Source organism: Xenopus laevis, chromosome 9_10L (genome assembly GCF_017654675.1).
Source record: "Xenopus laevis strain J_2021 chromosome 9_10L, Xenopus_laevis_v10.1, whole genome shotgun sequence".
In the NCBI taxonomy this organism is placed as follows: domain Eukaryota; kingdom Metazoa; phylum Chordata; class Amphibia; order Anura; family Pipidae; genus Xenopus; species Xenopus laevis.
Window position 1 is genome coordinate 44,636,662 of NC_054387.1, and position 26,752 is coordinate 44,663,413.

A 26,752-nucleotide genomic window follows, 5' to 3' on the forward strand; every position below is an offset into this window, starting at 1 on the left:
TAATTACTATGATCATTTCAATTACCCAATTTCCTTTTTATGGTGTTACTTGTCCTTAATGAGAATTACAAAAAAAAAAAGTATGTGTATGAACATAATTTAACAGAGCATCAAACCTATTCCAGTTATTGCTGAACTGAAGTTCTTTTCTAGCCAGATCCCATTGTGTCCAGTGCGCAAGGGGTTAATGAGTGTGCTTTTTGCACTCGGAAAATATTGCACTCGTAGTCATGTTCATCTCTGCACTTTTCGTCTGAAGTTGAATTTTTTAATATATAGGAAATCCCCTGTCCTAAATGGAATAGTCACGCTTTTTGTTTTTCTGCCCCCAAGCCCAGCACCATCGGCTGAAAAGGAGCACAACAATGTTGTCAATGGCACCAGCTTGCCAGCCACTAGCTTACATATATTGTATTTTGTTTTAATTAAAAAAATACTATTTTTTTTTTCATTAAAGAAATATACATCTATTTTATGTAGCGAAAGGACCCTGCTGCGGGTACTGCGATGCACTGCTGAGCCCTCTCACAGTGACAATATTAAAGTGTATAAGTCCCTTTCTTATCCCTCATAGGGCGCATGAAATTATATCTATATGGGCTCCATTATTTTTTTATTTTTTTTACAATTTCTGTAAAAAAAAAAAAAAAATCAATTGATTTTTTTTTTAAAGTCAAAATGTTCTGTTTCTGAATGAAATGAATTTTTTTTTTTTTTTTTTTAAATGAGTGGGTGATGGTCAAAATGCAAACACTATTACAACCCTTTTCTAACACTGCTTTATACCGGAATTGTGAGAAAAAAAAAATAAAATAAACAGAACGAAACCAAATTTTTGTTGAATACCCAACAATAATTAAGGTTCTGTCACATGTCATTTACGGACAGCACCGTACACAGTTCTATTGCTTTTGCTTACAGCCTGTCTTTGGATTCAGGGATTGTTGTTTGAAGACCAGGTGGATGCACTCCCCTTTGAACCAATCATTTACAGCCTGGTTTGATGAGGTGGAGAGCAAGCACAATTGGACAAAATATTTAAAAAAAAATCATTATTTCGTATCATCCTTATGCTGGAATGACAGGGGAAAAAAAACATTAGAACTGAAACTGTATTCTCTGCGTCCCGGCTGAGTCACAGACCGTGGTATTGTCTTGCTATAGCGACTGGTTGCTACAGGCACGCCTCAGTGAGTAGGAGTACTGGAGGGGGGGAGATTGGGGAGGTTGGTTTAGGTCAAATTTACGGATGGTCAACCCAGAGATCCAAGAGAACTAGAAATATCCAAAGGAAGAGAAAACCGACAAGTCCCAAATTGTGGATATGTCTAATTGGTATCATCTAGAGTATCTTTTAAACCAGAATCCTCCTGGTCTTTCTCAGATGCCGACATATTATTTGTGTCACAGTTCTGAGCTCTGGGGGAGTGTTGCTCTTTTTCTGTGCTTTCTTTAAAGGGCACAGTCTCCTGTTCGGAAGTCTGGGAGTCCGCTTTTGTCTTCTTCCTCCTTCGCCGCTGAGGATCAACGCCACCTGACTCTGAAAGCCGGTTGGGTTGAACCCCTGGTATGGCCATGCCAATTCCAGGCGACAAAAACATGGAAGGGTACAGCAGACTTGGGGACATGCCAGGGATAAGGAATGGGTTGAAAGCTACATGGCTGCTGGTAGTCACTGCAGGTTCTGATTTCTCCTGAAAGGATCCAGTAGAGTTTTCAGAAGGTGCAGCGTCTTGTTTAGTTTCTGGGCATGCGTCTTTGTCCTCAGCTTTTTCAGGGTGTGAGGTACCACTTTTAATTGTGCTTCCTAAAGAAGTTGCCATCGATGATGAGATGGGAGAGTTAATAATCCCTCCGACACCGAACATCTGAGGCATAGCGGCCATGCCGGGGAGCATCATGGGTAACATGCTTAAGGTGCTTTTAACTTCCTCGTTGGTGGAGACTGTAGTAAACCCAGCAGGGAACCCAACCAGCCCAGTTAATGGGATCCCTTGCATATTCCTCATGTTCTGTAATCCCACTATATCCATCCCAGCAATTAGACCGTTCATAAAAAGGGGCCCCATGCCCGAAGGAGAATCAGGGCCCACAGATCCTGCAGATTTAAGCAGTTCACTTCGAGGCCGCCTGCCTCGCCTCCTGGGCATGGCATCATGCATAAGCGTCTCTGACAGCGCTCTGCCAAACTTGCTTTCTGGGAGATATCCCTAAGGGAGGAAAAAAGCAAACAAAACACTTTGATTTTGAGCAAGAACAGTGTTATAAGAAAACCATATACCTTCCCAAATATATTTGGATACTGCTGATAAAACAGAAAATGTTTATATATCCACCACCAGCATTAGAGGCACCTCCATGTGTCTAAACATTTACAATATTCCAATACAAAACTCCAGCAGCACTCCGGTATAGTGAAAGAATTTTATTTGTGCAAATGAAGCTTGATTTGCACAAATAAAATTCTTTCACTATACCGGAGTGCTGCTGGAGTTTTGTATTGGAATTTGTACTGGACCTGGGCAGACAGAGTCACAGCTGGCACCCGACGCTACAAAAAGCGGTGAGATTGATTGTGTAGCACTACACCCTATGTTTGTAAACATTTACAATAAACACGGTTCACTCATTTGGTCAGTGAGTGAAAGCAAAAGAGCTGCACAGAATTAGCAGAGCCACATGCAGTCAATGTAGAACACTGGCTTTAAAGGAACAGTTCAGCGTAAAAAATAAAAATTGGGTAAACAGATAAGACTGTACAAAATACAAATGGTTTCTGATATAGTTAGTTTGTCAAAAATGTAATCTATAAAGGCTGGAGTGGCTGGATGTCTAACAGAACAGAACACAACTTCCTGATTTGCAGCTCTCTAACTCTGAGTTAGTCCATAAAGTAAAAAAAAAAACCCGACCCCCTTCCCTCCTCCCCCAGCCTAGCTGCTACCCTGGGCAAATGCCCCTAACTCTTTACTTACCCCTCAGTGCAGATTCTGTCCAGTGGAGTTCACGGCAGCCATCTTCTTCTCTTCGGTAATCTTCGAGAAGTGCCGTATCGGCGCATGCGCATTTGGGGCAATTTTCTGTTTCTGCACATGCCCCGAAAGTCACGGCAATTGACGAAGCGCCAATCTCATTCTGAAGATTACCAAAGCGGCTGAAGATGGCTGCAGTGAACTCCGCTGGACAGAATCTGCACCGAGGGGTAAGTAAAGATTTCAGGGCATTTGCTTGGGTAGAAGCTAGGCTGGGGGGGGGAGGGTCTATGTAGGGAGAGTTTTTTTTTACTTTACAGTTGAATTCTCCTTTAAGGGAACCACATGGTACATAACTGTTCAGTGAGTTTTCAATTGACACTCAGCAATCAGCTCAGATTCAAAAGCAACAGTTATGACCCATATGCCCCCTTCAAGTCAATGATTGGTTACTGCCTGGATAGCTGAAAAGCAGGAAGTATTGTTCTGACTATTATGTTACACATCCAGTCACTCCAGCCTTTATACATTACATATTTGGCTAACTAACTATATTAGAAACATTTTTTATTCTGCACAGCCTATCTATTTACCCAGTTTTATTTTTATTATTTTTATACTGAACAACTCCTTTAATACCAGGTTATAAACTAATCTTACCTGCTGCCCTGTGTCCTTGTTAATTGCTGACACACGGTCATCCCCTGCCAGCAAGCTAAAATCTGGTTTGCCGGGGTCCTTGCAGCGCTGTCTCCTCTGCTTGGGCTTCTCCGAAAAGCTCTATTAAACAAGAGTTGCAAAGGAAACAGCCTCACTTTAATTTTCTACTTTGTGAGTCAAGTCAGCATGGCCACGCGGCTGCCCAAAATTAGCCTGCTGCCCAGTCATTCTGCAAGATGCACACACACACTCACACACACACAATCTATTCACATCCCCTGCATTTCCATACTGATCAATTAGGATTTAAAAAATGGCTGCGCACTAATCAGATACACAGATATAAAGACTGATGTCCTTATGACTGTGCAGAAAACCCTATAGCAAGTTATTTTACTACAATGTAAAGACTTACAGAAAAATAAATGGAATGCACAGCTATTTATAACCAGGGGTTATCTTATGAATGTGCATATATATGTATATATTCTTTAAGAATATAGATTAAGAATGCATGCCTACAAATAAAGAAGGTATCGATTAGGCATGTTTATAAATGAGACCTTAAGGGCTAGTCCACACGGGGAGATAGCCCTGCGTTTGCGGTCGCGGCGACAAAGCGCCGCGCCAGTCGCCGCGACCGGCGCAGGCGACAGTTTTGTATGGGCGCCTATGTAAAAACGCCTGTGCTAACCACACGAGGCGATGCGCTTTTCAACAGTCGCCTGAAAAAGCCTGGCGAGGCATTTTCAGGCGACTGTTGAAAAGCGCATCGCCTCGTGTGGTTAGCACAGGCGTCATCCTGTCATCAGAAAACATGTTTTTTAAAACGCATCAGTTAATAGTGCTGCTCCAGCAGAATTCTGCACTGGAATCCATTTCTCAAAAGAGCAAACAGATTTTTTTATATTCCATTTTGAAATCTGACATGGGGCTAGACATTTTGTCAATTTCCCAGCTGCCCCTGGTCATGTGACTTGTGCCTGCACTTTAGGAGAGAAATGCTTTCTGGCAGGCTGCTGTTTTTCCTTCTCAATGTAACTGAATGTGTCTCAGTGAGACATGGGTTTTTACTATTGAGTGTTGTTCTTCGATCTACCAGGTTATCTTGTGGGAGCTGCTATCTCAGTGCTGTCCAAGTTCTGTGGTACCGAGGGCCAAAATTTTACTGGCCTATGTGGAGGAGGGCCGATAATGGAAGTCAGTGTTGGCCACTCCCCCTTTTAAACCACACCCACTGTAAACCACACCCATATTACCACAAGAACTTTTAAGATCGTATCCACATTAACGGTGGTAACACCAAAAAACCAAATGGTTGGTACTCACTGCAAGGAAATTCCTCATCACTCATATGTGAAAAATTGCCTGATCCTCCCCTGTCGATAATACAAGAACCCCCAACACATGATTAAACACCTTAGGGGCCCTTAACAACAATTTCCAAATGCTAACAAATCCCAAGAACAAACCCCTAACAGGCTTACATCCCACAGGTAGGGTAGGGCAAGCAGCACTGGGCAAGCAGAGAATGGCACACACAGGGAGGCAGGGCCAGGCCAAGGTATTTTTGCACCCATGGAAAGGCTTCAATCAGTGCCCCCCACCCAGTCCTGCATTACCATTTCCCACCTTACCAGTCATATAGCTCCCTGTACCTGTGCCAGCACCTATCATATTGCCTCCATTTGTACCTATACCAATGGCAGTCAATCCCTCAGATTGCCCCCAGGCCCCAATCTGTACCTGTGGCAGCATAAGCCAAAACATCCATCATATTTTTACCCCCAATCTGTACCTATGCCAGGGGCAACCAAAAGAATCCATCATATTGCCCCAATTTGCATCTGTTCCAGCAGTAGCCTAAAACCCATCATATTGCCCTCAAACATCTGTGTACCTGTGCCAACATATATCAATTCAAAATCGGGAGTCCATATAGTTATTTAGCCAGGCCGAAGGGACCCGCCCCAGTTCCCAAGGCAATCAACTGCAGAAAAGTTTATATCAAAAACGATATAAGCCCAAGGCCTCTTAAAGTAAAAACAAATTAATTTATTGATATTCACATTAACCCTTTAAGTGCCAGCAGAATTTCACATTTTGGTTACGCGAAATGCCAGCCGTTTTTGAAACATTTTGTGCTCTCTCACTTTAGGGGCATTTTCTGAGGGGAAACCTATAGTTTACCTAGGAAGACTATACATTGTTTTTTTCGGTAGAAACTGAGCTTTCTAAATCTGCCTGAGTTTTCATGTATTTCCACCTGTGCAAAAAAATTTATAGTGCTAAATACCAAAAAAAAATGAAAAATTACCATTTTTCATCGTATATCAATTTATACCAGAAAAATATTTCATTTTACGGATGAAAATCCAACTGATTTGGAAAGCCTTATGTCTGTCGAACGTGCCAATACCAGATATGTATAGTTTTAGGGAGATTTAGGACTTCTGTACCTCAAAAACTCCCGGCAGTATATTGCCGAATTTTGAAAGCACTAAGGCAGAAAACGGCATGCTTTAGATTCCAAGGCAAAAACTCCTGAAACCGTAGGTTTACCCCAGAAAACCATACATTTTTGAAAAGTACACATTCTGCCGATTACAAAATGGGTAACTATGTCTCTCTAATCCCAACTACCAAACATAAAAGCTTGTCTGAACATAGCGGTTTTTTCAAAAAAAAATTCAAAATTCTGAAAAATCATTGCAAAGGTTTTATTTTGCTGCTCCGCATATCCCAAACTATATTAGGTACCAAGAAAAAGCACCTGAAATATGATTGCCAGGGGTCCACTGAACAGTTTGACACCCATTATGCATAGGTTTACCAAAGTATCTGGCATTTAGAGACACCAATATGAAGTTAGCACATCCAAATTGATCAGGACTTTACTTCAGCTACTGAGAAATCAACACATTGACTGCATTTTTTGTGGGGTAAAAACACAGAAATATATGTTTACCCCCCAAACCCATATATTTTTGGAAAGTACACATTCTACAGAATCTAAAATGGGTACCCATGCCTTTCTGCTCCAAACTACTGAGTCGCAAGGCTTTCCCAAATTGTCGGTTTTGGTGAAATATGTGAAAATTGCCTCAAACCTTCAACTTCCCAGCACCATATCACCCATGTATCATTATGTACTAAGAAAAAGCACCCTAAATATGATTGCCAGGGTTCCTCTGAACATTTTGGTGGCCATTGTTCATAGGTTTACCAAAGTATCTGGCATTTAGAGGCCCCAAAATGAAGTTAGCGCATACAAACAGTCCCGTGGGTAACTTCAGCTAATGAAAAATCAAACACATTGACTGCATTTTTGTGGGGTAAAAACACAGAAATATATGTTTACCCCCAAAACCCATATATTTTTGGAAAGTACACATTCTACTGAATCTAAAATGGGTACCCATGCCTTTCTGCTCCAAACTACTGAGTCGCAAGGCTTTCCCACAATTGTCAGTTTTGGTGAAATATGTGAAAATTGCCTCAAACCTTCAACTTCTCAGCACCATATCACCCATGTATCGTTACACACCAAGAAAAAGCACCCTAAATATGATTGCCAGGGTTCCTCCAAACAGTTTGGTGGCCATTGTTCATAGGTTTACCAAAGTATCTGGCATTTAGAGGCCCCAAAATGAAGTTAGCGCATACAAACAGTCCCGTGGGTAACTTCAGCTAATGAAAAATCAACACATTGACTGCATTTTTGTGGGGTAAAAACACAGAAATATATGTTTACCCCCAAAACCCATATATTTTTGGAAAGTACACATTCTACCGAATCTAAAATGGGTACCCATGCCTTTCTGCTCCAAACTACTGAGTCGCAAGGCTTTCCCACAATTGTCGGTTTTGGTGAAATATCTGAAAATTGCCTCAAAACTTCAACTTCTCAGCACCATATCACCCATGTATCGTTACGCACCAAGAAAAAGCACCCTAAATATGATTGCCAGGGTTCCTCCAAACAGTTTGGTGGCCATTGTTCATAGGTTTACCAAAGTATCTGGCATTTAGAGGCCCCAAAATGAAGTTAGCGCATACAAACAGTCCCGTGGGTAACTTCAGCTAATGAAAAATCAACACATTGACTGCATTTTTGTGGGGTAAAAACACAGAAATATATGTTTACCCCCAAAACCCATATATTTTTGGAAAGTACACATTCTACCGAATCTAAAATGGGTCCCCATGCCTTTCTGCTCCAAACTACTGAGTCGCAAGGCTTTCCCAAAGTTGTCGGTTTTGGTGAAATATCTGAAAATTGCCTCAAAGCTTCAACTTCCCAGCACCATATCACCCATGTATCATTACGTACTAAGAAAAAGCACCCTAAATATGATTGCCAGGGTTCCTCTGAACATTTTGGTGGCCATTGTTCATAAGTTTACCAAAGTATCTGGCATTTAGAGGCCCCAAAATGAAGTTAGCGCATACAAACAGTTCTGTGGGTAACTTCAGCTAATGAAAAATCAACACATTGACTGCATTTTTGCGGGGTAAAAAACACAGAAATATATGTTTGCCCCCCAAAACCCATATAGTTTTGGAAAGTACACATTCTACCGAATCTAAAATGGGTACCCATGCCTTTCTGCTCCAAACTACTGAGTCGCAAGGCTTTCCCACAATTGTCGGTTTTGGTGAAATATCTGAAAATTGCCTCAAAGCTTCAACTTCTCAGCACCATATCACCCATGTATCGTTATGCACCAAGAAAAAGCACCCTAAATATGATTGCCAGGGTTCCTCCGAACAGTTTGGTGGCCATTGTTCATAGGTTTACCAAAGTATCTGGCATTTAGAGGCCTCAAAATGAAGTTAGTGCATACAAATAGTCCTGTGGGTAACTTCAGCTAATGAAAGATCAACACATTAACTGCATTTTTTGTGGGGTAAAAACACAGAAATATATGTTTACCCCCCAAACCCATACATTTTTGGAAAGTACACATTCTACAGAATCTAAAATGGGTACCCATGCCTTATTGCTCCAAACTACTGAGTCGCAAGGCTTTCCCAAAGTTGTCGGTTTTGGTGAAATATCTGAAAATTGCCTCAATGCTTCAACTATCCAGCATCATATCACCCATGTATCATTACGTATCACAAAAAAGCACCCAAATTGTGATTGCCAGGGGTCCTCCAAACAGTTTGGTGCCCACTGTGCATAGGTTTACCAAAGTATATGGCATTTAGAGGCCCCAAAATGAAGTTAGCACATACAAATTGTCCTGTGGGTAACGTCAGCTAATGAAAAATCAGCACATTGTCTGCATTTTTGTGGGGTAAAAACACAGAAATATATGTTTACCCCCCAAACCCATACATTTTTGGAAAGTACACATTCTACAGAATCTAAAATGGGTACCCATGCCTTTCTGCTCCAAACTACTGAGTCGCAAGGCTTTGCCAAATTTGGCGGTTTTGGTGAAATATCTGAAAATTGCCTCAAAGCTTCAACTTTCCAGCAACGTATTGTCCATGTATCATTACCAGCATAAAGCATCCTAAATATAAACATAGGGGTCTACTAAATAGTTTGATGCCCAATGTGCATAGATATACCAAACTATGTGGCGCACAGAGACCCCCAAATGACAATATGTATAGACATTTTCACGGCTGACGCGCTGGCTGCTGCAACATAACCACCCGGTGTGTGTATTATGCGACATTAGACCACCTAACAGTACAGAGACCCCAGAAAACCATATATTTTCAGAAAGTACACATTCTGACGAATCCAATATGGGTAAATAAGTGTTTCTACTACAAACTGCCAAACTGCAAAGCAATGCTGAACATAACGTTTTTTATCAAATTTCTGAAAATCGTCACAAAGCTTGAATTTTACCCCATTATATGCCCCACATTTCGTAACTTATCAGCATAAAACATCCTAAATATGAACGCCAGCGGTCTACTGAACACTTTGATGCCCAATATGCATAGATATACCAAACTATGTGGCGCACAGAGACCCCCAAATGACAATACTGTATATACATTTTCACGGCTGACGCGCTGGCTGCTGCAATATAAGCACCTGGTGTGTGTATTATGCGACATTAGACCCCCCTAACAGTACAGAGACCCCAGAAAACCATATATTTTCAGAAAGTACACATTCTGACGAATCCAATATGGGTAAATAAGTGTTTCTACTACAAACTGCCAAACTGCAAAGCAATGCTGAACATAACGGTTTTTATCAAATTTCTGAAAATCATCACAAAGCTTGAATTTTACCCCATTATATGCTCCACGTTTCGTAACGTATCAGCATAAAACATCCTAAATATGAACGCCAGGGGTCTACTGAACACTTTGATGCCCAATATGCATAGATATACCAAACTATGTGGCGCACAGAGACCCCCAAATGACAATAGTGTATATACATTTTCACGGCTGACGCGCTGGCTGCTGCAATATAAGCACCTGGTGTGTGTATTATGCGACATTAGACCCCCCTAACAGTACAGAGACCCCAGAAAACCATATATTTTCAGAAAGTACACATTCTGACGAATCCAATATGGGTAAATAAGTGTTTCTACTGCAAACTGCCAAACTGCAAAGCAATGCTGAACATAACGGTTTTTATCAAATTTCTGAAAATCGTCACAAAGCTTGAATTTTACCCCATTATATGCTCCACGTTTCGTAACGTATCAGCATAAAACATCCTAAATATGAACGCCAGGGGTCTACTGAACACTTTGATGCCCAATATGCATAGATATACCAAACTATGTGGCGCACAGAGACCCCCAAATGACAATAGTGTATATACATTTTCACGGCTGACGCGCTGGCTGCTGCAATATAAGCACCTGGTGTGTGTATTATGCGACATTAGACCCCCCTAACAGTACAGAGACCCCAGAAAACCAGATATTTTCAGAAAGTACACATTCTGACGAATCCAATATGGGTAAATAAGTGTTTCTACTACAAACTGCCAAATTGCAAAGCAATGCTGAACATAACGGTTTTTATCAGATTTCTGAAAATCGTCACAAAGCTTGAATTTTACCCCATTATATGCTCCACGTTTCGTAACGTATCAGCATAAAACATCCTAAATATGAACGCCAGAGGTCTACTGAACACTTTGATGCTCAATATGCATAGATATACCAAACTATGTAGCGCACAGAGACCACCAAATGACAATAGTGTATATACATTTTCACAGCTGACGCGCTGGCTGCTGCAATATAAGCGCCTGGTGTGTGTATTATGCAACATTAGACCCCCCTAACAGTACAGAGACCCCAGAAAACCATATATTTTCAGAAAGTACACATTCTGACGCATCCAATATGGGTAAATAAGTGTTTCTACTACAAACTGCCAAACTGCAAAGCAATGCTGAACATAACGGTTTTTTATCAAATTTCTGAAAATCGTCAGAAAGCTTGAATTTTACCCCATTATATGCCCCACATTTCGTAACGTATCAGCATAAAACATCCTAAATATGAACGCCAGGGGTCTACTGAACACTTTGATGCTCAATATGCATAGATATACCAAACTATGTGGCGCACAGAGACCACCAAATGACAATAGTGTATATACATTTTCACAGCTGACGCTCTGGCTGCTGCAATATAAGCACCTGGTGTGTGTATTATGCGACATTAGACCCCCCTAACAGTACAGAGACCCCAGAAAACCATATATTTTCAGAAAGTACACATTCTGACGAATCCAATATGGGTAAATAAGTGTTTCTACTACAAACTGCCAAACTGCAAAGCAATGCTGAACATAACGGTTTTTATCAAATTTCTGAAAATCGTCACAAAGCTTGAATTTTACCCCATTATATGCCCCACATTTCGTAACGTATCAGCATAAAACATCCTAAATATGAACGCCAGGGGTCTACGGAACACTTTGATGCCCAATATGCATAGATATACCAAACTATGTGGCGCACAGAGACCCCCAAATGGATATATAGTAGATAAAATTTACAAGGCAAAACAAAATAAGGCAGTAAAGAGTGAAATGAAAAAAAATCCAATAAAACCACAAAAATCAATGTTTTTTTTCCAGAATAGTGTTATCGGCCATCAGAATCACAGTTTGAATATTTTAGCTGGGCCAAACAGGTTATACGGCTAGAAACAAGTGAACACAACATATGCAGAGCTGAAAATGCAATAAAATGGCTAAAAATTCAATAAAATGGCTAAAAATGCACCAAAATACCCAAAATTGCAATATAATCACCGAAATAACATACAAAAGATATTGCACAGTACGGTTAGCGAATACGCTATTCGTAATGGCAATAAAACATTTTTTTCAGCCAAAAAAAGAGACGATGCGATAAGAAAAAAAAAAAAAAAGCCACAATGCCATGTATGTGCGTGTGCGTGTGTACAAATGGTAAATTACATGTTATGTGCGCGTGTGTGCGTGTGCACATGTGTGTAAGTGCAGTGAGTGTAAGTGACCCCCCCAATCCCCAAAAATGTATGTGTAAGTGTGTGTAAGTGTGAATCTAAGTGTGTATTACTGTAATAAGTGTGTGTTGGTGTGTTTGTGTGTGTAATTGTTGCACTAACCTGAAAAAGTCGCTGAAGACTGTTGCACACGATGTGGAGGGGTCCCAGGAAGACATCTGCGACGATCCTCGTGTTCCTGTGCTGTGGGGGCGGAGATCAACGGCGCAGTGCAGGCTGCAGCAGCAGGACACGTAAGTAACACGTGCCTGCTGCTGCTTTTGGGCCCCTGGGCGATCGCGCCCCAGGGGCCACTCGATCCCCTGCTCTGCTCGTTGCCTAGGGGCAGGGGATCGAAGCGGAACGGAGCGAGCGGCTCTAACAGCCGCTCCTCCGCTCCACAACCCGGAAGTGCTGCAGAACGTAGAATCTACGTTCTGTGGCATTTCAAGTTACTTTTCCACAGAACGTAGATTCTACGTTCTGTGGCACTTAAAGGGTTAAAACAGTATCTAGTACATACCACCCCACATATCCCACCTTACGCGTTTCGCACCCTCCGGCGCGAAACGCAGTTGATTACCTGTGCCAACAGCCACCATATTGCCCCATGTACCTGAGCCAGCAGCAGCCAATCCCTTATATTGCCCCCAATCTGTACCTGTGCCAGCATCAGCCAAAAAATCTACACTATTGCCTCCATATATGTACTTGTGCCAGCAGCAGCCAAATATCCATCATATCATTTGTTTACCTGTGCAGGTAGCAGCCAAGATATTGCCCACAAATATGTACCTGTGCCAGCAGCTGCCAAAAGGAAACTGGGGAGTGATTCTGTCTGGAACAGGGGGTTTATAAAGTTGAAAAACTATTAAAGGCCAAGGAAATCAGGGTTTAAAAAAGAAAGAAAGGAAATTCCCCTTAAAAGTGTGCCCCCCCCATGATTGCGCCCTAGGTGGGCGCCTACTCTGCCTGCCCCTAGTTTCAGCCCTGCAGGGAGGGAAGACAGAACAGAGCAGGAGACAAGGAAAGATCTCAGTCTAATATGTACTACATACAGTGACACAGTGCTGGTGCCCCATTAGCATTTTGTATAAAGTGTGAACAGGAGAACAATGTGGGCAGTTTCAGTCTGGGTCTCAGGTGTGAACAGTACAGGCTTTAGGGTATAAACAATAGAGGTGTCACAAGTGAGAACAGCAGCGGGATCACAGGTGTGAACAATACAGGGGATTAGAGTCTGAATTTGAGGTTTAAACAATGCAGGGTGCAGTTTATCTCTACAGTGATACCTTTTAAATTTTACATATGGTAAACAGACATAGCATCTGGGGGGCGTGGCCCGCGGGCCGCCAGTTGGACAGCCCTGTGCTATCTGGTTACGTTCCCATTGTTCTTTTGTTTGGCTGCTGGGGGGGGGGGAAAGGGAGGGGGGGTGATATCACTCCAATTTGCAGTACAGCAGTAAAGAGTGGTTGAAGTTTATCAGAGTCACACTACTTGGGGCAGCTGGGAAATCGACAATATGCCTAGCCCCATGTCAGATTTCAAAATTGAATATAAAAAAAAATATGTTTGCTCTTTTGAGAAATGGATTTCAGTGCAGAATTCTGCTGGAGCAGCACTATTAACTGATTCATTTTGAAAACATTTTTTTTCCCATGACAGTATCCCTTTAATGACTTCAAAGCTTTGGCTGCTAGGCTGCTATGTTATGTTGTGCATATAAAATATCTATCATGGAGGCCCCCTTATATCATAAACATGCGTTAAATGGAAACTGAGAAGGAATTTGCCTTCTTCTTCTGACTCTTTCCAGGTTTCAAATGAGGGACATTAACCCCAATATATAGGGACCATTGCAAATTGCTGAATTTGCAAACTGGAGTGCTGCTGAATAAAAAGCTAAGTTACTCAAAAAATAATAAAGCATGAAAACCAACTGGATATTGTCTCAGAATATCACTGTCTGCATCATACTCAAAGTTCATTTAATGGTGAACAACCCCTTCAATGAATACAACTGCAAAGTATGAAATTTGGGTACATAGATACTGCAGTGCTGTTTTACCCACAATGCAGCTTTACCCTAGAATTCCAGTGTAACATGGGTGCCTGCCACCAAAACCTGGGTGTGATGAACTAATTGGGTGTCAGATTCCCTAGGCTATGGTTCAGTTCTATGGATGCAAACTATGGGACCAAGTCCAGACTTCCAATAACTACATGATTGATTTTTTTTTGCATTTGTTTTCCAAAGGTAGTTCAACCATTGCTGTGTAGCAAGCTCAGTAAAAGCTGGAGATACTTACACCCCCATAAGTTGGGATATCAATAGTACAATCTGACTGCTGTCGAAGCCACTCCAGGAGGCTTTTGTTGGAGATTACTTTCTCTGGCTGAAGTTTAGCTCCAGGGAGAGCAGAACGAGTAGAGGCAGGGATGGAGCTTTCTGTGTGCCCAGAGCCTTGCTGGTTTGGCATTTCTCTGAGTCCCTGTAAAAAGAAAGAAAAACAGTTCCTTCTCTTTTAGGGTAGATGCAACTAAACTATAATTATATAATTATATAGAGGTGAGTGTAACAGGGGTGAAGGTTGATCCCCTTCACTGAACCCTTGGCTAGAAAGTTAAAATGTTCCAGACTGAGAAAAAACAATATTGTGATATTATGTTATACAGGAAACTAAAGGGACATTCTGATACTGTGCCTTCTCATATGAAGAAACAGAGTTGCACATAAACAAGGCTCACAGGGGAAAATGAACTTACGGCAAAATGTTTTATTGAATATTTCAGCAAATATCTGAAGTATAAATACTCCTCAGAAATAGGACAGTCTAGCCTTTAAAATAATCAAAAATTAATGAACGGCACTCACCAGAATTCCAGCATGCATGCCCCTGTCCTTTAGGAAACCCAGATCCATGCTCTCCACGTTTTTTCTCCTCCCTCTTCTCCTACGCAAAGAGGACTCATCCCTCCTCAAGCTCCCATTCACAATTTGTCCAGTCACGGGATGGATCAGTCCGGCTTGCAGAATCCCTGACAAATCCATCCCCAAGGAGCTCTGTAGCCCACTGATGCCAGCCATCTTGGGTGTGCAGGTGTTCATGGAGTAGGAAGAGCCTCCGCCAGCAGTCTGCTCCCTGCACAGCTCTAAGGCAGCATCTCTCCAGCCGTTTAGTGTGGAATTAGTCCGACCATGGGGTGGGCTGAGATGCTCCATGCCTCTGTGTTTGCCATCAGGCCTCTCGCTGTCAAACTCAAATGGCCTTCTGTGCTTCCTTTCCTCATTTGGAAAAGTTGTTGCCGATAAAGTCTCCTGTAAAAGAAATACTGTGTATTGCTTCTCCTGTACTGCCATAATTTTATGGTATCTCTCTTTAAATGCTACAAGCAAACTTAGGCGGTTATTCTTGCTATGAAGAGTCCCATTTACAGTCCCGTTCCAAGGCTAGCTATTTATAGCTAGTGAGAAAGGCCAGTGAGCTAGTTGTTTCCCAAATAAACACCTTTATTTTTTCTCCGTTGTACCTACATACTTGCTTTTGAGCTTTTTGCACCCAGGCACCTTACTGCTGCATACAAGTTGTGCAGGCACCCATCTGCTTATATTTATATATTTTTTGTTTCTGTTGCACTTCCTGCTGCCTCCTTTCCCAGGCTGTGCATGGGAGCTGGGCTGACCTGATAGGGGAATGCAGGACTGTGATTGGCTATACCCCTCCTACTGTGCTTCTGGCAGGGACCATAAGGACACTCCCACCTCTCATTTGAAACACAGACAGGGACCAGTGAACATCTATAGGGGGCCACAGTAAAGGGTCCAAGACAGTTTAAATTTACAGCCAAAAGTAAAACCATCACCATATAGTATACATCATTTGTTTTTTTTAATTTATCCTATATGTCTGCTATAAATGTGGTTACCAAGCCCACAGGTACCTTGCTGACACACTCACTTTCTGGGCATGAGGCACAGGAGAACCATTGCTGTAAGACAGATTTTGTGCTTCTGAAGCGGTATAGCTGCTGCTTCTTGTACATGTACTCAGCACCGTGGACGGCACCATACACTGGGCTTCAAACTGTTGGCTGGAGGAGGGCCATTTTCCCTTCAACACTGCGTGACAGATGTTGTCTATCCGGTTTATGATCACTCGATCCTGCAATGAGAAAAGCAAAGGGATTGAGGGGAAACAAACAAGTCTCCTGTTACTGCCAAAAAATTAGGTTGTGTGCTAAGATACGTGATTCTATTTACTGTATCATTATTTTAAAGAAAGCCCAAGTCTTATATAAATCCCCATATAATCAGCATGTACGAGTCACACTTGGAAAGTCCTTTTAATCCTAAATAGCAGAAGGCTGCACTGCTGAATTGGTCCTGAAAGGTAAACTGTATGCTCCCATCGACTTCAATGGAAAATATCTCAAAGCATGAGAAGTGATGCTTTTCGGCCCATAAATGGCAGAAAATATAGCACCATGTTCCATGGGGTCCTAAGTCTGTCGCCCCCTATTCTGCATCTCAGAAACAGCTCTAGCAGAGATAAGCAATCATTTTTTATATATACCTTGGGCCATTCAGAAAAGGAATAGAGTGTTTTCTCCTGCAAAAGTTGAGCAATGGTTGGAGCACGGCCATCTTGAAAATCCTGATGTGCTTCTTCAAGAACAGACAGGGAACAAGCGTTTACATCTTCCTCTGTGTATTTATCAAGATAATCTATATAGGACAAAGTAATAAAACAATTATTCAAGACAGACAACAGTCTATATTAGCCTATGTACAATTTGCCATACAAATAAGGTTTTACATGTTCATAAGAGTAATCTCCGATTTCACACACAAACCTCATTAAAATAGAAGCCAAAAAGATGTCAAACTTCTGAGGTCAAAATGATGGTCTTATCTAAGGCCCACTCACAGAAACGTTATTTTGAATTTTCTCTATGTTTTTGATTGTTCCCAATTTATGAATGACTCTTATGACTGAGCTCCTAGTCATGTTTAGTACACTGTAGAAAGTTAGGAGGCTTTGGCTCACTGCAGCACAACACTCAACATGCTGCACTCATGCATGTTGGTATCAGTTGGAACACCTTCATTCTGCCTCTCCTCCTTATGCATAATACAAAGGCCACAGGAGCACCTACAAACTTAAAAAAACATCACCAAATGTTCTATACAATTGATATAGCTGGGTACTCCTTAAATGCATCTAATGACACTTGACTAGTGAAATGTGCCAAGTGTGATGTCATCACTACATACCAGGGAAGGAACTTGTGGATGTGGGAGATGCTGGCAATCTACTGTAAACCTAGAATTATGTACTATAATTAGGGGTTCACATACTGCATGGCTGAATGCCCACAAAGATGGCACAAAGCATAGTGACATCAGAAAGTTGAGGAACTTGTGAAAAATGGGCAGGGTGTTTGGCAGATTTTAATTCAATAAAGTCAGGGCAGGTGTAGTTTGACCTAAACTGCCAAATGTTTGACCTTAAGTGATATGAAATAACAGTTATGAGCCAAGGAGGGCATCACAAAAAGGGGTCTTGTGATTAAAATGAGCAAATATAATATATATGTATGGGGGTCATATGTATAGTTGGGCTAGAGAAGTGCTCGACCACAGAAAAATAGAAGACTATTTTTTCAAAATAAAAAGAGATTAAGTGGTCAGCATGAACAGTTCACCTCCTCTTATACATATTATTAAAAACCCTTCTTCCAAGTTCATCTGAGGCCCTCCAAGGTGAGCTAAACTCTCTCTCTAACCTGTGGTTTCTGACCTCCACATCCACATCCTGCCGCAATTCTTGCTGTCTTCTGTTTGCAAGGAGCAAAGGAGGCAAAAATAAAGAGGGAATGTAAAAACAAAACAAGAAAAAACTTCAGAGAGGTTGTTAACTGCCAAGAGTTTAGATTGATCATTATGCTGTTGCATAAAGCTGTGATGTTGACCAGTGATGTAAAAGCAAAATGAGATTGCATACTATACCATTTAAAATGATGGTGCTTAATATGACAATTAGCTGACTGAGGTCAAATAGAGTAAGAGGGGACACACATATAATGGCAGAGCAGAAGAACACTTCCTGTAGGTTTGAGAAAATTATAGCAGCAAGCAATATAATAATGAGGAATATAATTATGGAGGGGTAGGTTGACATTGCACGCAAAACCACTCCCTTTCATGTAAAACAGTAGGCCTGCCTTGCTTTTTGTCTAGCCTTCATGTACATTTAATACACTGCTGCTTAGTGATACCTATGGGCCATTTAAACATGATCGCTTCAAAAATAAGAAAGCTTAGCTTCCTTAGAGGTTATGGAGTAAATGAGTAATTGTGAAAATTAAATTATATGGGGATGAGTGTTTTGACATTATACCAACCTTTGCAGTTGCACTCTTCCTCCACATTCTCTTTCTTCACTTCTTTCTTCACTTCATCGTCCTCAAGCTTGATTGTTTCGTTTCTCTCCAATGGAACCTTGGTTTCTTCCACAACATTTTCTCCCTCAATTCTCTCTTTCAAGTCTTCAACCTTTTGCTTTAAGAGTCCAGAAAGCATAAGGCTGGTTTTGTGTTTCATCTCCACACAATCGTTGACTTCCAAAGAAGGGATGCAGTAACTACTCTTTGATGTTGAGCTATCCTTTTCTATACAGAGGTCTTCTACCTTCTGGTCCTTTAGTGTGTCCTCCAGTGGAAGATCCTTCATGTCATTTAGCTCATTTTGCCATTTCACAATAGGATCCTCTTTTAGTTCCTGAAGGTCAGCCCCCCATTCCTCTTTCTCTTGCATTGGTAATGGATTTAAATGTGGGCTTTCGGAATGTTCATCAGCTAACCCACAATCTTTGTCCTCATTGATACTGGGGCTCAGTGTTGAATGGTCACCAAACGTTTTATCTAGAAACTCAAGGTCTAGACCTAAAGATTGTTCAGCGGTCTGGCTAAGAGATGTACAAAAGTTATCATCATCTAAGTCCCTCTGTCCAATGGCTTCCACCTGTGCTTTCTCACAGTCCTCTGCTACCAAACCAAGATGGCTCCCTGAATCACCAAACGGTTCATTTATTGTATCTATGTCTTCCAATGGCTCATCCTTTTCACTGCTTCCCAAGAAACAGTCTCTAGACACAGGCTCCTCAACAGGCAATATATTATCATCTTTAGTCTTGCTCAGTGAATAATCAGCTGGCTCATTCTTAGCTTCCAACCCCAAAAAACTCTCCTGGGTGAGAGCGCTTTGTGCACTGTTGCTAGGATCTAACAATGCACTGTTGGTAGGATCTAACAGTGCACTATTGCAAGTCTTCTCATCACATATCATGCACATGAGGGAATCCGACATAGAGCACTCGTCATGGTTGTTTGAGATCATATCTCCGACTTGAGAAATAAAGTTTTCACAAGTAAGGTCCGGAGGGCTGCAGGTTTCATTTGGAACAGAAGCCTCTTCAACTTCTGTTTTAATTTCTTTATCAGGACTGAGCTTTGTGGATTCGCATGTCCTTTCCAAATGACAAGAAGCTGGCTCATGCTCCTTGGAATTCATCTGGAAATGGTAACACATGTTTTCCCCACTATTCCTTTTATGTTGGGCATAATTCCTATAGGCATCTAAAAATGACAGCTGATTGTCATTCATTATATAGTAATCTGTACGGCTAAGCCCATGCTTGGCAGTGCCTATCAGTAGATCTTTATCATGTTTGCCGCACTCCCACCACACTGGAAGATAAAGGCTTGGTCGGCACAGTTTCAGACACTCATGGAGTTGTGGGTGCCTTAGCACTTGTTCTCTGACCTTCCTCAGTAGCTCAATACGATACAGAGTTCTTGCCGCTCGTTCTTCCGTTATGGGGTCCAAGAAAAGAGAGGGGTCAGCGGAACCTGTAGTGACAAACGTACATACTTCAGGTTTATCACAATACTAAGGTTAAGGTTATGGCTGAACATTAAAGAATATTAGCAAGGTGTTTTCAGGAACTTATTCAATGGTGTGCTTTTCAAAATGCAAACACAGTAGGGCACATTTACTTACATAGACTCAGTGGTCAAAGTGCAATTTAAGCACAGTCACCATGTTTTTTTCCCACAGTGCACCGTTCTCCCCAGAATTCAGGCACGATTGCAGATGCAAACGAGTAATTCTCATAACACAATAGCACAATGCCTACTGAAATTGCTCATCACAAATTTGCCACAGCTGCACCGAATATTTTCAGCGTTTGTCGTTGCGACTGGCATCTGAACAAGATTCTTTAGACACAAGTAATGCACCTATTGACACTGGCCATAAAGGAACCTCTTGGTCAGGAGGTGGTAGAAGCTCCAGGGTCCCCCTGCACCAATATGTGCAGCAGCATCCAATTCGTTACAGAAGGCAGGAAGGACTGAGCAAAGCGCAACTATACAAAGAGTGCATTTGGATGCAAGTACCTTTATTGAAAGTTGTTTTAGGTGCAGGAAAAAACGCAAGTTGCTTACTGCACTTGCAAACCTAAATGAGCCCTAAAATATTAAGGAGTTTACTACATAGGTTGCTAAACTACTATAGATACTATTTTTCCTTTCTGAAAGGAAAAATAAAAACAAAGCCTTCACTGGGTGCCACTATGAGCTCCATCAATAGATACAGGGTCCAGTAACCTCTCTGCTTCTCTTTCCTTTGCCTTCTTTCTACCATTCATGTTTATACTCTCTTGCCTGCTCCTTAATACTTTTTTAACCTCAACGTCTCCATTTTTGTATTATTTACCTGCTATTTTTATTTGCACCTTCTACTTGAACTCCTCTCCATAATCCAACCCCCCCTCCCTTTCCTCACTCGATCCCCCCCCACCCCCATCCTTAATCCTTTCTTCTTTATCACACCCACTTGTATATTTCGCTCTCTTTCTTACCGGGCTCATGCTTATTTGCACACCACAGTGTAATTGGACAAGTCTGACACCCCTTCATTGATGTTAGATTAGGAAGGAAAGCTATAGCACTGGAAGGGAATTAATGTCCACTGGTTGAGTAGACTAGTGGGCCTGTTAAATCATTGTCCTACAGCACCATGCCAACCATCAAAAACATTTGTAACTTTTACTTCATTAATAATGGCTAGTAAACTATCTCTACTGGAGATCCCTTCTCTCACCATCATCTTTCCTGAGTGGAAGGCGGCAGACATTCCTGCACATAGCGACGAAGCTGTGGAAATATTTCTCTAGGCTTTCATCGGTCTTCTTATCAAGACGAGACAAAGCACGAAACTGGGTCCAGTCAAAGCACTTCTTCTCAGGATCATATATTACACCAAACGAGGACACTGTCCTGTAGAAGTCTGCCTGCTCTCTTCTGGTCCATCTACAAGATTAATATCCAGATAATACAGGTATGAATAGTTGTTTGCACAAAGAGAAATACAATCATAAACCATAATGTTGCAAAATCCTATTGTGAATAAAAACGTAGGCCACTTTTGATGCTAAACATGCCAATGAATCTTGCTAAATTACATGTACACATCTACCTTTTCTGCATTTCCTTCATGATGGGGTCCATTTCTGCTCTTCTGGCCATCTCCTCCTGTAACCAGTAACTGTGGTTGGTAGAAACCAAAACCTCAGGCCTCGCTAGGTCCCTGCGGTTGCATCGCTGGTATACAGTGATCAATCGGCGAAGTCGTGCAGTAAGAGCTGATGCTACAGGCCAACACAGTTTGTCTGGTTCAGAGCTATCCTGGGCTTCAAACACCAAGCAAGATATTAGCATCCCTCAAAAGACTACAATAGTAAAGCAATACGATGGACAGGAAATAATAACCACACGGATGGATGAGGAGCTAATGTCTATATCCAAGTCAGACTACATCAAAATATTTAAAGGATCCATCCATCTATTCTCAAAAAGAATAGAAATGACTTAATTGTGCAAGTTCTGCATTAATGAGATTGAGGGGGGGGAAGACTGTGATAACAATTTGTCAACCATTTAAAATATTGGGATTGCTGTCGATATGAATTTTGTTGGCATATTGACACTTTAAAGGGTTAGAGAGCTATCGCAGAGACGTTCATAGATTTCAGGATCTTGTTTAAATTTCAGTTTGCAAATGAGAATTCAGATTCAGTGCTGTATTTGTGGAAGATTCCAGATTTGGCTAAATGTTAATTCATGGTTGTGTTGCAACGGATTTTGAAAGTTTTTCCCTAAAAGCTGACACAATAGACACATAAATTGGAACAGTGTTTGCATCTTTTTACCTTGCATATCCTCAACTATATTGCTCTCCTCATCTCTCTTTTCCTCCTTTCCAGTGCTGTCGTTTGTATCCTGCTAACAAAAACAGGTAAAAACTCTTAAGCAAAAGCCATATGCCTTCTACCCTGGTGTTCTGTGTGTTCCAGGCAGAAAATAAAAGATGAACCCATTCAATAGTAAATGCCTCCTGGATCAATAAACAAAAAGACAGAAAACCCTTGTAGGGGAGAAACACACCAAATGGACTGAATGATACATATTCATTTGCTCACCCACACTCACCTCTTGTTGTGCATTTGCTTTCTCTTCATTATTTTCTTCCTTAATTGCACTCCTGTAAAGCAAAGATTAGGTTTCATTGAAAGGCTTTAAGTGATGCCCTCCCACAAAACATAGTAACAGAGTAGTTGAGTATAAAAAGGTAAATATCCAAGTACAACCCCTTTAGAAATTACATTTTAAAAAAAATTCAAGGACCAATAATTGCACAAAGTGAATATATTTTTTATTTAATTCCCTGCACACATGATTTCAATAAGGAACAGGACATCACGGTGCAATGCACTGTGGGTTATGTAGTTCCAACATGCTGTCTGTAAGCTGTGGAGAAGTCGTTACAATTTGTAACCTTAGTGTTTAGTCCCTCCTTCTCTGCTAGGATTTCAAATGATGCAGGAAGAGAAGAACTGGATTTCATCATAGAAAATGGCGTTTATTCATACTTTTTGAAGAAACAGGTAACTATGATGGGTATATTAGGGGTTTCTGTGTTATATGGGTCTCTTCATCAAATTTTTGTTTGGAAGTGGGAGTTGCCCTTTAATGTTCCTGTCTTTGGTGTTTCAGTCCGACAGGTCAGTAATGCAGGTGCAGATTCTGAACCTGTACAGTTAGTTGAAACATTTCTCAGCATGGCCAAATATAAGAAATGTATCAGACTAATGTAATCAATTTAGAACTGTTTACAAAGTTGGGGATGCTCCCCCAGAGTTGTTTTAAAAAGACATAAAAAGGTGAAATATGAAACTTTTAACTTCAATATTAGAAAAAAATAGAAAGTAAATGAAAAAGTATTTTTGGTAAACTATCTAAAAAAAAAAAAAAAAAAAAAAACTAAACTGAAAAAAAGTGTTGGAAGGTGTAAATATTACCACGTACACCATAAAATCTAAATTCATTTCAGTTTCCACTATGCAAATTATTTGAAGAGTTCTGGAATGGGGTTGTTTCAGAAGTTGCTAACAGTGTACCTTACATTTAGTAGTTATTTCCACAGCTGCAAAGTAGACCCCAATGCTGAACAATAATCAACTGTTATATACAAAGCATACATATACTAAATGAACCATGCTCACCGATCTCCAATTTCTGAAGCCACATCATTTACTCCATCTGCAGTGAGCAAGGTCTCGTCTGGCATTCCTACCTTCTCCAGGAAACAAAGTGCTGGATCTACCCGCATGGCAAAGTACCTCTCATATCCTAGAACAGTAGAGGAAAGACTAATGAAAAACCTTGGTATACAGAAGTCATTTGGCATCATTTGTTTTTAAAATACATATTCCCAATACAAATTTTCTGGTGGATTCTAAAAGAGAATAATAATAAATGTAGCCAAAGAGCAAACCATATCCTAAGTTAATAACAAAAGCATTCTTCTGCACAATCTACCTTCTTCCTAATTAATTGCCACCAAAGAAATTTATACCGTGTTTGTAAACGCCAAGCAGGAGAGATTTATCAGCTTCTGCATCCCACCAGTCCACCGGTATTTCCACATAATCTATATCTGGTAACAATACCTCCAGGTCTCTGTGACAAGAAACAGATTATCAGGATCACAATGAACACTTGTGAAAAGGTTCCCCTAGCTCCATTTGAGTATCTGGCCCACAATTCTTACTTGGCATTTTCTCCCTCCAAAACTTTGCTTGCAGCATCTCCCAATACCTCAGCCTTGAGGTAATACAACATACGCACTCTCAGGAGGACTCTAGAAAGGAGAAAATTGTTGAATATAGATTCTTCACAAACTGTGCATTCATAATAAACAGCCCACAATCACTCAGATGCCCTTTGCCCACTACTACTTTTTAGTCTTCCATGCCAATCTTGACCTACTCATGAAGCTCATCCACCTCATTCTAACTCATTCTCTACTGAAAGCAAGCAAACTTCTTCTCCCCTGATCTCTGGCTCCCAAATGATTTCAGTTTAATCACTCTTTCTTCTATCAATTTCTCAGTGGCACGCCATCTTACATCTCCAAAGTAAACATACTTGTTGCAGTGCTGCTTGAGATGTTTCTTGTAGCTGTCATCATGCAGAACTATCTCTGGGTTACAGCTGGCCAGCCAGTCTGCATTCTTTATCTCAGGCAACAGCATCTGGTTTTTCAATTTCTTTCCTTTCCTTCCACGAGGAACAGGCGCAGATAAACCTATAGCAAAAAAAAAAAAAAAAAAGATCAACCGATATCATCAAGAACAAGACTATTGTTTCTCAAACCTTTAGGTGTCCTGCCAGATGTAGAATCTAATCCTCTGTATAAACCAACATAAAAATATTAATCACATGATATATTTTTGCTCTTAGCACTGGCTGGTATTGAGCTTTTTGGAAATCTATTTCTGGTTATTCCATATTTTGCACTTCTAGTGCAAGGGATATCTGGGGCCACTGAGATACATTTAATCAAGCCAAATCCGGCATTGGCAATGCAGTGGCTACAGTCATAGGTCTGGGATATAATAGAAGTGATTCCCAGCTACAATATTAAAAGTGATGTTTTAATGAATTTCTCATTTTTACATATTGGTTCCCATTGGTGACATATTGTGCACATTCTCCTAACCCTGTTTATGGTAATGTAGTGCAAAATGAATGCCTTATTTCAATTCAGTCTCCCCTAAGCTATACATTGCTTTGCACTTTATTAAGTCCCATCCTTTCTCAGGCCCACAATTCCAGGCTACCCCAAATAAATTGGAACCAAAGATATATGGTATAGAGTTATGCAAAAGAGATGCCAGCACGGTTACCTGAATGATTCTGAAGTGCTTGGTTATGTCCATCCTTCGTGGGGGTGATCAGATCCCATATGAAGCTTTTGATTTTCTCATCTCCCTTGTAATGTTTCACGCAGTAAACCAAGAGTGCCCTGCAGATCATCTCCATGTCTTTCTCGTTTAAGTGCCATTTAAAGCGGCCAAGGTTCAGGATATCTTTCCAGCGACCCCAGCTATGGAAATAGAACAGAACTGCCATTCAGAAAATGTCTTCCGCACCCAACCTCCCCTAAGTCACATGGCTGCCCATGCTTGAACTAAAACACCTGCAAAATCCATGGTAAGACCTAAAGTCCTGCCCAGACTTATGTACAGTCAATCATAAAGAAAATGGCTTATGTGTCCCAAACAAATACCAGGCTCAGACATGTTAATACCTTCATAGCTGAAAAAAGAATGACAGGGACAAATCATATAAATATAAAAGAGAAATGACAGGCAGTACCAGAAGTGAAACACAAGCATGTGTGATAGAAGACAGACTACAGAAAATGAAAAATTAGAAACGGCAGCCAAATGCATAATACAATTACAAGTAAAGAGGAGAGAGCAGAGGTGAGAACAAATGGGGGACATTCTAATAAAAGTGCAGTAAGGGGAAATTAGAGGGGGTAGAATGTAACAATGGCTGAAAGAACTGGAGAATATATCCTCAGTTTTTAATTACGACTGTCACTGACCCAAAAATGAGGAGATTTTTCTCCACTCTGAAGCACTCAGCCCGGAGGTAACGCCTCGTTTTGTCGTTCAGCCTCCGGGACCTTGTTGGTCTCTCCTCCGTGTCACTTTCCAGTTCTGAGAATTCCATCAGCTCATCATCCTCAAAGGAGTTGTAGTGTTTGGTTTGCTTCCTGACACGGGGTCGATCAATCACAAGGCTTTCCTTTACATAGGGATAGGAAAAGGTTTTAATACAAAATAGAGATAAACTGAATCCATCATTTTTTGATTATGGCAACCCTAGTTTGCATATTAAAAAAAAAATCCCTCATCAAAAAAATTGTTATGCGTAGTCACATTAATTTAAGGGTTCTGATTTGGTCCATTTTAGCAGCAAGGATTAAAATTTAACCAACCAATAATAGGTTCAGTGCATGCCTAATACAAAGGCAAATGATACTCTTGACAGTCTATTGGGCCTGTGTCTTGGACCCATGGCATCATGATGCTCTGAAACAAACTATATCTGATCGGGGTTCACATAAATATTAAATACCCTTGGTCAGTGGTGTAACTGTAGTGGAAGCACACCCTGTGACCATGGGGATGACCCGCCATACACACACATTTGAGGGAG

The 26,752-nt window shown here is 41.0% G+C and overlaps 1 protein-coding gene across 9 annotated transcripts in view; it reads right to left on the reverse strand.

Annotated features, from left to right (window-relative positions):
- Positions 1-237: 237 nt before the first annotated feature.
- The window catches only part of chd6.L (chromodomain helicase DNA binding protein 6 L homeolog), an 86,180-nt gene continuing 59,665 nt past the window's right edge, over positions 238-26,752 (reverse strand). For 3 of the 9 annotated variants that reach the window (XM_018235249.2, XM_018235250.2, XM_018235258.2), the window contains 18 exons: positions 26,136-26,338; positions 25,429-25,628; positions 24,668-24,827; positions 24,291-24,380; positions 24,096-24,199; positions 23,743-23,869; positions 22,670-22,721; positions 22,390-22,462; positions 21,657-21,870; positions 21,282-21,490; positions 18,521-20,026; positions 17,903-17,953; positions 16,690-16,841; positions 16,075-16,278; positions 14,991-15,434; positions 14,425-14,607; positions 3,633-3,752; positions 238-2,210 (listed from right to left, as the gene is read on the reverse strand). In XM_018235249.2, coding sequence (XP_018090738.1) covers positions 1,329-2,210; positions 3,633-3,752; positions 14,425-14,607; positions 14,991-15,434; positions 16,075-16,278; positions 16,690-16,841; positions 17,903-17,953; positions 18,521-20,026; positions 21,282-21,490; positions 21,657-21,870; positions 22,390-22,462; positions 22,670-22,721; positions 23,743-23,869; positions 24,096-24,199; positions 24,291-24,380; positions 24,668-24,827; positions 25,429-25,628; positions 26,136-26,338 — 4,974 coding nt within the window. In that variant the 3' untranslated portion in view covers positions 238-1,328. The remainder of the gene's footprint in view (positions 2,211-3,632; positions 3,753-14,424; positions 14,608-14,990; positions 15,435-16,074; positions 16,279-16,689; positions 16,842-17,902; positions 17,954-18,520; positions 20,027-21,281; positions 21,491-21,656; positions 21,871-22,389; positions 22,463-22,669; positions 22,722-23,742; positions 23,870-24,095; positions 24,200-24,290; positions 24,381-24,667; positions 24,828-25,428; positions 25,629-26,135; positions 26,339-26,752) is intronic. The other 6 variants (XM_018235251.2, XM_018235252.2, XM_018235256.2 and 3 more) reach the window with 6 other exon arrangements.